The sequence below is a fragment of the Spea bombifrons genome, chromosome 1 (assembly GCF_027358695.1).
Source record: "Spea bombifrons isolate aSpeBom1 chromosome 1, aSpeBom1.2.pri, whole genome shotgun sequence".
Lineage (NCBI taxonomy): Eukaryota > Metazoa > Chordata > Amphibia > Anura > Pelobatidae > Spea > Spea bombifrons.
In genome coordinates this window covers 64,200,727-64,213,271 of record NC_071087.1, presented here as the reverse complement: position 1 = coordinate 64,213,271, position 12,545 = coordinate 64,200,727, and the positions used below count along the sequence as shown (strand labels likewise).

The 12,545-nt window shown below is 36.3% G+C and overlaps 1 protein-coding gene across 2 annotated transcripts in view; it reads right to left on the bottom strand.

Moving 5' to 3' along the window:
* Positions 1-12,545, bottom strand: part of TNKS (tankyrase) — a 104,185-nt gene that overhangs the window by 10,856 nt on the left and 80,784 nt on the right. The window contains exons 14-20 of one of the 2 annotated variants that reach the window (XM_053462743.1): positions 12,046-12,191; positions 11,482-11,647; positions 10,749-10,968; positions 10,538-10,647; positions 6,275-6,463; positions 4,665-4,902; positions 2,474-2,556 (exon numbers count right to left, since the gene is read on the bottom strand). In XM_053462743.1, the coding sequence (XP_053318718.1) occupies positions 2,474-2,556; positions 4,665-4,902; positions 6,275-6,463; positions 10,538-10,647; positions 10,749-10,968; positions 11,482-11,647; positions 12,046-12,191 (1,152 nt within the window). The remainder of the gene's footprint in view (positions 1-2,473; positions 2,557-4,664; positions 4,903-6,274; positions 6,464-10,537; positions 10,648-10,748; positions 10,969-11,481; positions 11,648-12,045; positions 12,192-12,545) is intronic. The other variant, XM_053462752.1, reaches the window with a different exon arrangement.

The window sequence follows — 12,545 nt, the reverse complement described above, 5'->3', positions numbered from 1 at the left end:
ACCCTCTGATCCTTGAGTTGTTTAAAATTGCTCACATCAAAAAGAGCAACATCCCTTTTCTTGTACACAGATAAATATTTACTTAAATGAGGCATACTCCTATTACCAAGATAAGATTTACTTACACACATTTTTTTTTTACATTACTTTATAACAATTTAATTTAAGAGCAGTGATGACAAACGTAAGTCTTAGGATTGGAGACAACGTTGGATGTTGGACTCTTCCAGGAAAATCCCAGTATTATGTATAATAATAAAATCCACAGTATACGGCACAGCATGCCCCCCAGTGGCCGAGTAGATTTCATCCTTCTCATTGCGTAAAGTGTGTCAAATGCAACCAAAGGGATGGTCAACCAGTGCAGGGTTCTCCGCGTATGCAAAGCTGCTGGACCCCTGAAGCGGTGTGTCTGTTATGCCATCTGGAGTCATATTGGTGTTTAATATGGCTCTGTAACAATTCTTGGTTATCCACGTCAAGATTCGCTGTACCGGTATAGAATCGCTTGGGAACAATATGCGCGCGTGTGTGTGTTTATGTGTATATATAACATTAATGAATTGCAAAAGTCTATTGTTTCTATTGAGTCTTTTTTTTTTTTTTTTTTAAATGAGATTTTTTGGAGCAGACCCAAATGTTTAGGCAAAATTCATCTGTGGATGCTGCGAGCATAAAAATCTCATCGTTATTCAGTACCATGCAGAGAGGAGTACTCAACAGAATCTGGACTAAATTAATTTTGTCTTGCAGCGTACTGTGGACAGATACAGGACAAGAATATAAAAAGAACAGCCGCTGGTGACTGTAAAACAAATAACTAATGAGATATGTGGTCCATAATCAAAGGAGTAAGATTAATGTTTAGAGAGCATTCTCCCTTATTCAGGAAAACAAAGGTGGAAAAAAGGGAACCAATATTTTTTTTTTTTTAAAAAACAGATGCTACAACTGCATTTTATCACTGTATTATATACAGATGTTTATCTCACAAAAACACACACACACATATATATATATATTACACTACTATTGAATGGACTAACGGAGTAATATAATTTGAATCCCACGCTTTCATTTCCTCTGAATGAATGGTATCAAAGCATTTAGAATGGTGATTTTCTCACCAGCATGAAATCTTACCACATTAAATATGCATTATAGAAGCCTAGTTCAGCAGTTCTAGTAGAAGCTGGGGTTTGCCATTCATAATGAAACGAAGGTGATAAAAACCCAACTGCAACAAATCACTAGTGTTAACATTCGTTTAAAACACATGCTTGCCATTTCCTTACCCCATCAAGAACATTATATTGTTTAAATGAATAGCACTGCTACTGTCACTATTTTATTTTATAAAAGCAGAACTGTCATATTGGTAGCGCTGAGACTATATTTATGCAGAACCATCATTATGTCTGCCCCTGCACTACACAGCCCAATGTAGTCTGTTGGACGTAGATCATGACCAGAATTATTCAAGACAACTATATAGGAATTATAAGTTCCTTTGCAGTGTGTTATCTGCTGATTTTTTTGTTTTCTTCTGCTGATCATGTCTTCATGTCGGAAATGTATTTTTAAAGCTGTATACATAACAAAACCTATCAATCGAATTAACTTTGCAGAGCTTTTTCTCACTAATGCTTCTCACTGGGTCTGTTTGTCTGTTTTCCCTTCCATATAGCAGTAATACAAAGATGAGGCTGCAGAGCTCACCAGAGCCAGGGTTGGAGTGGAGTACATCACGGTCGAATACATCTCCTGTTGTGCATTTGGCCGGGAGTAGGGGAAACGGAGCAAATGCATTCAGGGGGATTCTGCAGAATCCTACTATGCATTTGAAACAGACCACACTCATTAAAGTACACAGGATGGATGTACCTCTCAGCAGTACTTCCACAAAGTCTTTCTCAGCTTATATATCTCATTAATGCCCATTTTAAATTGGCCTACACTTCAGACCTATAACATAGATGAGTGTACTGCTCGTCCTGATGGCATAGTAAGCAAATAAACGGACAACACAGGTACCTCATGACACAAATCTGAACGTCCCACAAAGTTAGAAGACGCGTGGGCAGCGGGGAGTATCACGACATGGTCTCACTTGCCTCCAATCCACCCTTTATCATATGATAAAAACCACCTTTTTCTTCTTTAGGGTTGCAGGCTGATCATGTGATATGTCTAGTTTGCTTTGTACTAACACAAAATGCTACCAGGGGATTATTCATAAAGTTACTAACATTGATTAATACAGAAGGAAGCTTTGTGAATAAACGTTGATGCTGTCACTTTAATCAATACATTTTTCTATCAATACATGTATGGCTCCTAGGATTTTACAGTAACATTTTTCAAACTGCTCTAATAAAACAAAACAAAAAAAGCCTATTTCCCCAAAACAACAAGAGTATCATGTTCAATTTCAAAAGAAAAAACAACTTAGCCTCATGAGCCCGCTTCCCACCTGTTCTGTCTCAAAGATGTCCCGAAGGTGCTCAAGACCCAGGCTCTTCAAAAACTGATTGATGTTCATGTCAAGACCCACAACTGCAAAAGAAGAGACATAACAATACATTTCTAGCAGGACTTTAACCACCCAGAAAAACCCAAGCTGTTTCCATTCACTCTGTCTCTGGGCTTATTATCTGCAGAAACTAAGCTATAGGGCAAAATATCTACTGGAGACAAATGAAATAAAATAGCGATACACACATACTCAACAACACACAAAACATTTTTAATTTGCTTTTTCTATTTATCACCTATGACTATTTATATCTATATCTATATAGATATATAGATTTATATTGTACTGTGCAAATGTTTTAGGCAGGTATGAAATAAGATAAGAATGCTTCCAAAAATAGATATGTTAATAGTTTATGTTTAACAAAATGCAAGAAAAATCAAATCAATATTTGGTTTGCCTTCTAGTTATACTTGCACAAATTTTGGGACATTTAGTTAGGTGTAAGTTAGCTGCGTAGGAGGGAAAAAAAATAGAGAAGAAGTTTCATGACAAAAGTCATACACCATGGCAAGACTGAGAACAGCAACAAAACACAAGGTAGTTATACTGCATCAGCAAAGTCTTTCCCATGCAGACATGCCACCAAGGAAAATTGCTGCAGCAGATTAAAAACACATCAAGCACAGTCCCCTTCCAGCAGTGCCATCAGCTCAGAACTGGCCACAAAATAGTGGGATCCTGGTACACCCATCTACTGTCTGGAGATGCCTGGTAAAAAGTGGTGTTAATGGAGAACTTGCGGACTAATACCAATGTGGATACAAGACCAAGTACTGGGGTGCAGAAAAAATGGCAGCAGGTGCCCTGAATTGATGAGTTACATCAATTCAGGGCACAACAACGTTTGCAGGCAAAAGCGAAGCATGGTGAACTTTCATCATTTCTGCAAACGCCGTCGGGGATTAGATCAGAATAAATGGTCTCCTCGATGCTAAGTACAGGCAAATACTTATCCATCATTGAATGCCATCAGGGAGGCAGCACCCTCAAACTTATAGCCAAAGTCATTAAGAACTACTTTTCACCCTAAAGAAGAACAAGGAGTCCTGGAAGGGATTGTGTGGCCTTCACAGAGCCCTAATCTCAACATCATTGAGTCTGTCTGGGATTACACGTAGAGAGAAGAAACTGAGGCTGCTTAAACTCTACAGAAGTTCTAGATGTTTGGAACAACCTACCCGACTTCCTTAAACTTTGTGCAAGTGTACCCTTTTAGAATTGATGCCGTTTTGAAGGCAAAGGGTGGTCACACCAAATAATGGCTTGATTTACAATTTCACTCTGCTTTTGTTAAACTATAAAAATAAAATATTAGTATGTTCATTTTTCAAAGCATTCTTCCTTTTATACCTCCCAAAAATATTTGCACATTCAAGAGAACACTGAATATAATTTGGTATAGCAGAAGAAAGAGGTAAAACATTTGCTAACATATATGTAGAATTATAGATTATTTTCAGGCATCAGGATCACCTTCACTCATTATACGGTCTTTGGTAAACAATACAATGGCTCAATGTTAATAAGCGAGTTGGAAACCAACTAATAAAAGTCTATGGCGGAACAGACATTATCAGTATTGCCATGAAGAATAAGCTTAATATGGTGGTTGAGCAGGGAAAGCCATGCAACATATCACATGCCTGACACCAAAAGGAGGACACTTATGGGAACACCTGAGATACAACCAGGTTTCTGTCAGTATTAATTAACCTACTGCACACAACACTGTATATTATGTTTAAGGATGATTTTTTTTCATCACCTCCCAATCAATAGATGTTTTCTTTTAATTTTATCGTAGGAACTATTATGAACTATTATGAAATTTTTTTTTTTTTAAACAAATTTTTTTTTTTTGCATTTTCCATTATTTTCTCTCATTTTGTCAGAATTGGCAATAAACAATAAAAATAGTTATTAATTTCTTAATTAGTTCTGTTACAAAAATCATTTAGTTTTCCTATTACCCATTCAAAATTACCCACAATGTGTCTATTGTTGAACATTATTCTTTGTATTTGAAAAGATCTTTTAGAAATCATAAATATTTTATCTTAATTTCACATAAAAATTGTCAAAACCCTTGAGATTTCATACAAGACATTAATCACAATAAATATACCTTCTCCTTCTTTCCTTTCTGCTCCTGCTGCTCCGTCACCAGCATTTGATGTTCCCCCGACAGCAAGATCTGTGAGAGGGCCTGTGAGGTTATCTATGCTGCTTGCCGCGGAAAGACAAGAGGGAGTGGAGGCTGGAGAAATGATAGCGGCACTGACCACAGTGGCTTGGGGTTTGAAGCAGCTAGGTAAAGCCTCAGGGGGCATTGCATCTATGAGCAAAGCCCGGATATCATCGGCCTGTAAATGTAAAACATTGTAAAACACGACATTGTGGATTTTTGTTCATTATAGTTTAATACAGATTACAAAATTATGCTTTTCAACAAATATATTGGAAAAAGTAAGAAATGTTAGCCATTAGTATTGTGCATACATTTTTACAAGGAAAATGTTACCTTCATTGCCATCAGGTTTTTTGGTAAATATTTTTAGAAGGGAACATTTTACCTAATCTAATCATTTCTTGTCCTAAAATCCCTCTATCATCCACTCATCCTTAGAAAGGCTGCCTAAACCAATACATTTAAGTGGATCCTGAGGAGGAGATGAGCTTCTCCCACAGTATACATATGTGTGACTATATATACACATACAATTGCAGAAACATATTTCAGAATTTTAGTGAGCGCATTCAAAAATAATCAAACGTTGTTTTAACAGAATAAACACAATTTGAAAGCAAAAAGGTATGCGTTTGTAACTGGTTTTAAGTAGGCCTGCACTAGTTATGTACTCTTTAATTTTATATGTGGCACATACAAGAAAACTGTTGTGGGCATATCAAGATGATATTGGAAATTAGATTGACAGATTCAATATATATGTAAAGAGAAATTATTTTCTTAGTATTAAGAATGTCTTGTATGCAGAGGGAGAAAAAAAAATAATCAGGGAAGTGTTCAATACATATAGAGAGAAGATAAATAAAAGACAAGGGGAATACATGTACTAGAGTAGTCTTCCCTCACATCCATGTCATATATTGTTACAGCAATGCCTGTGCTTCTCTTTTATAATATGAATGTAGACTGGTGGTGGTTCTTCTAAGCTTCTAATGCAGTTTCTTTATTTTGAGACTATAACCCTTTATATACTTTCCATAAGAGTGGATTATGTGTATTTGCGGTGCTTACAGAAAATGCTTAAAACCATACTACATGCATTTCTGATTTTTACAATCTATGCAATTGTAAACTTGGTCTCAATGCAAGCAAGGCAAACAAAGTCTACAAAATTATTTCTGTCTGTTTTGGATTCACTTCTCTAAACCTCTAATTTCTCCATTTAAGTCTATCAGTTTCCCCCAAAGGGAGGAATAATCACATTTATTTGGAAACAAGTAGTTGAGATGAGTGTTTCTGCAAACGTGACTGCATAGGTTTATTGTTCTACTGTGGCCATGGGTCTCCAACAGGTAGTCTACCATCTGCCACTGAATAGCCAGCCAATATGTGCCTCTAATAGCTTTCACTTAGCTTGTTTTCTTATTTCCTGGCTCTGTGACACATTCTTAGTTTTCTACCTACCTGTTTTGGAATACGTTATATTTTTTTTCTATCTCTTTTTTTTTTTTAAATGGTTAAAAATACCAATTAAGTATCAGACTTACTGTAGCCAAATCCAAGGGCGTCTGGCTTTCCTGGTTCTTCATTGTAGGGTCAGCACCATGAGCCAGAAGCAAAGCACACAGTTGTGTCCGTCCTTTCTGGGCAGCTTCATGTAAAGGTGTGAAGGCCCATTTATCTGTAGCATTAACGCAAGTGTTGTATTTTATCAGCAAGGCTGCAATATCTACATGCTGAAGAAAAACAAACAAACAATGGTTAATTATAAAAAAAAAACAAAAAAACAATGTACTTGTACAGAGTATGAGTACATCAGTGATTAAGACCAAAAACACATTGTGTGTTTTAAACTGTATGAACGATGCATATTATTCAGTTACATAAACAGCTACTGGCCACAAAGTCACTTAAAACATCTTGGTAAAGTCCTATCCCATTAACATGCCCACAACCATGTTCCCCCTTTGGTAGGGATGAAGCCAAGTTCACTTGTAGCGATGCATCATAGCCTTTAAACTCTTTAGTAACAGGTTTTTTATTTTTAAACACAGAGAAATAAGACAATAAGAATTGCTTTTACACCCCAAAAATCTTAGGGACCTCAAAATGACAGAAAATATATTATATTAGGAAACAAACTGCACCTCAGGGTGTCAGAACAATGGGAGCAGAACATCAAATGGGCTTGATTTTTATTTTTTTATTTTTATTTTTTTATTATTTGTACATTTAGTAACAGGAATATATACTAAAGACCAAAACCAGCTTTTTGTATTGTAAGTCACAATACGTTATATCCATATCATATCTATTCTTACAGGCCCGATTACTATTTAGAAATTATATTATGAGGGAATGCAGCCAACCAATAAGGAATGTCAGTCTATTTCTGAGTAAAAGCCAGGCAAATGCATGAGTTACACAGAATTTAATTTTTATCGGACCCTACGAAGCAGACCCGGCAATTTATACCAACCAATTTTATAAGCGGAAACATTATTTGCCATTTCTAAATCATTTTGCATAACATATAAAGCAGGCATTCTGATTAATGTAATTTTATATCACGGTCTGCTTTACAACATTCTCACTGTGGGCACCTCAGACCTGAGGTATATATGGGCAATATGCGAACATTACCCTTCTCTACAGCTTAAATGGACACCTATCTGTATCAAGAAACAGCTGTGATAAAGACATCCATTTGGAGTCATTATTATTCCAACACTATTATCATTGCCATTTTTAGGGTCCGAGTGGCATTGACAATCAAACAATGTTTGTCACACCGTTGCCGAAACAGGCCAAAGCTTTCGACCATTCACAGAGAAACCTAGCGGAAAGGCTTTCTGCATGCATCCACTTTGCATTCAAAAAACAAAAACTGCGCTTCTTACCCTAATAAAGTTGGCAACAAATATATAAACATAATATAAATGAGAGGTTTTGGTTATATGAATTGGCCAAAGCATAATTAAGCTCACCCGCCACGTCAAGGCACACTCTCAATAGGGTGAGAACCTATCAGCCAATACACTGTTTCTTGCTGCATGCTTACACCTGTTTGGTAGGCCTCGTATTACACATTTATATTATTTGAGCCTGTGGCTAGCTTAGCGCACCGACATTTTCTCTTTTCCCTGTTTGCATCCACTTTGCACCTGAAACAATTTAGGTGACAAATGATAAACCTGGTGATTTGCTATTATTGTATGCTAATGGTGTTGTCTTATAAGAAGGCAAAATGAATGGCTGATTTGCTTCCATCTCAAGCGCATGCTATTGATTTGAGAGCAAATTCAGACACTTTTGAATAATAGTTTTATTAAATTCTTGATTTTTGCCATTTCCATAACTTTTGACTTCTGTGGTCAAATTGTCTGACATTTTGAATTCCCAGTAAGAATGCCAATCCCTGCCAATTTTCTGAGAAGCAAAACTGCAGCCATATGGGACATTTCATTAGCCCAACAGTCAAATCCTGTGTACAGACAACGAAATTGCCACAAGGGCTAGGGTGAGCTCTGACCGCTTAAAATAAATAAATAAATAAAAAGAGAGTAAATATGAGCTATATAACCAGAGATAAAATTGCTTGTTTTTCAACATTAAACAGGTTGGCTGTGCATGCACGCTAGAGACTGCGGTAATTCCCCTGTCAGGCTGTGAAGATTACATTCATCACAGGTAACTCCTGTAGTGACGGATCTGCAATTACTGCTCTGACACTGATCACTCCACCAACTAGAAGATTAGATTAAACTTAATTAACCCTTTCAGTTCTGGACTAATTCATTTTTTTTTTGTTGTTTTTTTTTTAAAGGGCTCTATTAAACTCCATTAATACTTTACATTTCTTTATCAATTCCAAAATAGGAATCCTTCCAGTGATGATTTAACACCACTAACTTTTTTACCTCAGCACATTAAGTGTATTCCCCCCGCCGATACCCCTCTTGCCTTCAATTCCGGGGTATGTGTGTACATATATACACTACCTTGGTTTTGAAAGAAAAGAAAATTGTGTCCATTAAATAATATCAAATGGATCAGAAATGCAGTGTAGACGTGTTTAATGTTGTAAATGACTATTGCAGTAGCAAATGACTGATTTCTAGTGGAATATCTTCATATATGTACAGAGGCCCTTTTATCAGCAACCATCACTCATGGCACGTTGTGTTAGCCAATCCAAGTTTAAAAAGTTAATAAATCACTAGAAAACCATTTTACAATTATGTTAGCGCAACTAGAAATGTCCTTGTTTTCCACGAAAAGAGCTAAGTGACCCCCAAACTTTTGAACAGTGGTGTAAACATGTGTGTGTTTTATATTTTTAAGTGCTGCGTAAATTGTTGGCGCTATATAAATAAAAGATAATAATAATATATACCCTTACAGCCTGTGTGAGATGTTTAAATCCATCACCTGACATCCCTACATTTCTGCAATTAGATTGACATGTGCCATGACTTAATGAATTTGTTTTAAAAAAAGAAAGGAAGGAAATTCATTGGCCACAACCTTTTGTTAATCTCAAACTTAATGTCCTGGTTAAAATGCACAGAAGCTGGGAAATACAAGATAAGGTTCTTAGAAAATTAAGTCTCTGCCCCATGTGCTTTTGCTAATGACATCAGACATAATTTCACAAATGACATCATCAATGCCACTGAAATCTGAAAGTTAAGTGATTTTATTATTTGATTTATATGCCCGTTGGACTTGCAGGACAGCATTAATATGACAGAGGGCTGTCAGGGACATTGTTTCGATGTTAGATTATGAAGATTATTATGCTGCAGCACAACATTTATATATTATTATTATTATTATTTCTTTTGGCATTGACTGCTTATTGGTACATTGTTACTACTAGGAGGCTACCTGGTGGTGCTGGAAACTAATGTAATTAAGGAAACATCAATTCATTGCACTTCTCTTTTAAGATTAAAGCATATTTAAAGGTAATATGTGGGTTTCTGCTGGATCCCTGAAGACTGCTGGAAGAAATAACCACAAAATCCTGTATCACTGGTGACAAAATAAATACATTGAGTAAATTGGGAGGTAGACTTTTGGCTTGGAATGAGGCTTTACAATTCACATTCAAATTCTTTACATTTTGTTCACAGCTGTATAAACTGCCTTTGTTTACTCATTTTACAGCTAATAGTTTTTGCAGCTAATTTCTCTTCCAGCTGTCTATTAGTTTTGCATGCTGAAATCAAGCATGACGACGTAATGTACACATCTATTTAAAGTTATGAAAATTCACAAGAGCAACAGCTGAATCACGAACAGAATTAATGTACAAAGTAATGATGTCTCATTAGGAGGAAACCGTATATCTGGCGATAAACACATTTTTATATTTTTTCACATATCAAAACCTAAAAATAAACAGAAACACAAACCAGAATACTGGGCTACTAAATTGAAGGGAAAGGTTATTAAAAAATATTCATCTACTTAACGAACAATACATAGATACAACAGACTGGACACTTTCCCTTCTATGCAGTTCTGGACAGGTGTGTAAATTAATAATGCAGGTTAATTAAGAGCCAAGGGGCGAATTTTACGAGTCAGGGATATCATTTCATATAACAATTGTTTTTTTTTCTCTTGTGCTAATTCATATTACAACACGAAAAAATATTTACATTTTTTTTTTTGCTATATCATGCACACATTAGCCAAACTATAAACGGTTAATATGGTAGTTACACTATGACTCCTTTTATGCGATAGCCAAAAATAAAATTTATGCTGATCATGTTTCTGTACACACAAGTAAAACATACCCCGTATGATGCTGCATTATGTAAAGGAATTAGGCCTCCTTTGTCTTGTGCGTTTACATCTGCTCCATGCTCAAGAAGGTACTCAGCGACTTCCAAGTTGTTGTAACCAGCTGAGAGATGCACATGAAACGTTTTAAGAAAAAATATAAGATTTAATTGGGATAAAACAAAGGTTAAAATATTAACTTAAAACAGCAGTTTGATGACCTACCTGCTAGATGGAGAGGTGTAGAATTTCTACCTTGCGTATCCCTACAATTAATGTTTTCTTGTGTGCAAAGCTTCTGCACTCTTGCTAGACAACCCTTTTTGGCTGCATCTAGCAAAGCAGCATCCCCACGTAACAAGTCCTGAATGTCGGTGTCACCATCTTTCACCAAGTCTAGAGGTGTGTTCCCATCTCTGTTCTTCTTTGTTGGATCAGCTCCATGCTGCACCACAATCAGAATACATTAACACCAATAATTTAACTTATGTGTAACACAAATAAGGGGTCATACAGATTATATAAAGCTGTCGAACACCTATTTATTCCTGATGTCATATGGGGACTAGGTGGAGATCTATGGATCAGATTTTCTGGCCTGCTTTTTTATAGGTCAGTGATTGCACCAGGAAGAACATGAGAACTGACGGCTGCCCCATATGAGCAGTTTGCTTTATCAATGAAAAACTATTTGGTCCTCACTGCCACTTCAAGGTTAGTCATCTTTCTTAGGTATACAGTATTTATCCAGAACAGTGGTAACAACGCATACCAAACTAACCTCTAAAATGAATAGCATCACTGAATAGCAATTATGTAAAGTATGGCATTTACACATAATATGGAAAATACTAAATATATATTTGTTCTGTTCCTCCCTGATGTGTGTAAAAGTTTGAGTAAAACATCAGCTCTTTTAATCATCTATTTGTTGATATAAAGTATCCCCAAATGTTACCTTCAGCAATAGTTTGCAGATTTCATATTTTCCTTTGGCAGCTGCTTCATGTAGTGGGGTAAATTTCCATAGATCCGCTACATTGACTGAGGCACCATGCCTCACCAACAACTCTGCTACTTCATAGTGTCCGTAGGAGCAGGCATTATGTAGGGGAACTAAACCACTGTTCAAAGAGAAAACAGACCTCAGCATTCCGGGGAAAAAAGAATCTTGTGACCCTTACAGCAATACCCAAAAAGCTTTGACTTTCCAATGCCCGTATATTTTGGCATGGCCTGCTATACTTCTTAGTATTCTGATCCAATACTTATGCAGATACGGTTATTGTACACTGGTGGCTGTCTAGTTCATACATCCATTATAATTCTTAAATAAATTAGTTAAAAGTCACAAAAGTATCAATGTGTGTCAAAGCAGGAATTGAGGTCACAAATTGGCATTTATTGGCTGATGCTTCCGTCCTGGTGGACATCACCAATAATAACTAGCCTAGGAAAATCAACCTGAGGCGCAAAACATAATGTAGCCTAAAAATAAAAACTAAAATAGAAAAACTGTTACCCTTTGTCTTTGGCATGCACGTCTGCACCATGATGTAAGAGATACTCCACTACAGAAACACGATTATAGCCGGCTGCAAAGTGTAATGGAGTTGAATGTCGTCCCTCCAGATCCCTGCAATTCACATTCTGGGGGCTGCATAGCTGCTGTTAACAAAAAACAGGAGAAAATAATCATTAACTCAAAGGAATGGCATTTATAAGTATCTCAAAGTGTTATTTTTACTGATTTGAAAAAACCAAACATTGTCAGAACGCTCTTATAATTGTTCTCTGTTTGGAAACCTAATACAAGCATATGACCTGTTTTTCAATAAAGACAGAAAAAGGATCTGATCCAGCAATCACTTCTGCATAAGCCCTTTGAAGTTTGTGGGGAACAGGGTAAGAAAAAGTCCTATTTACAAAACTTAATTACTTGGATAGTACGCCATCTCTGTATGACGACTGAATTTACAATTGTACACATGCCACTAGCACAATAACCCACAGCAAAAACAG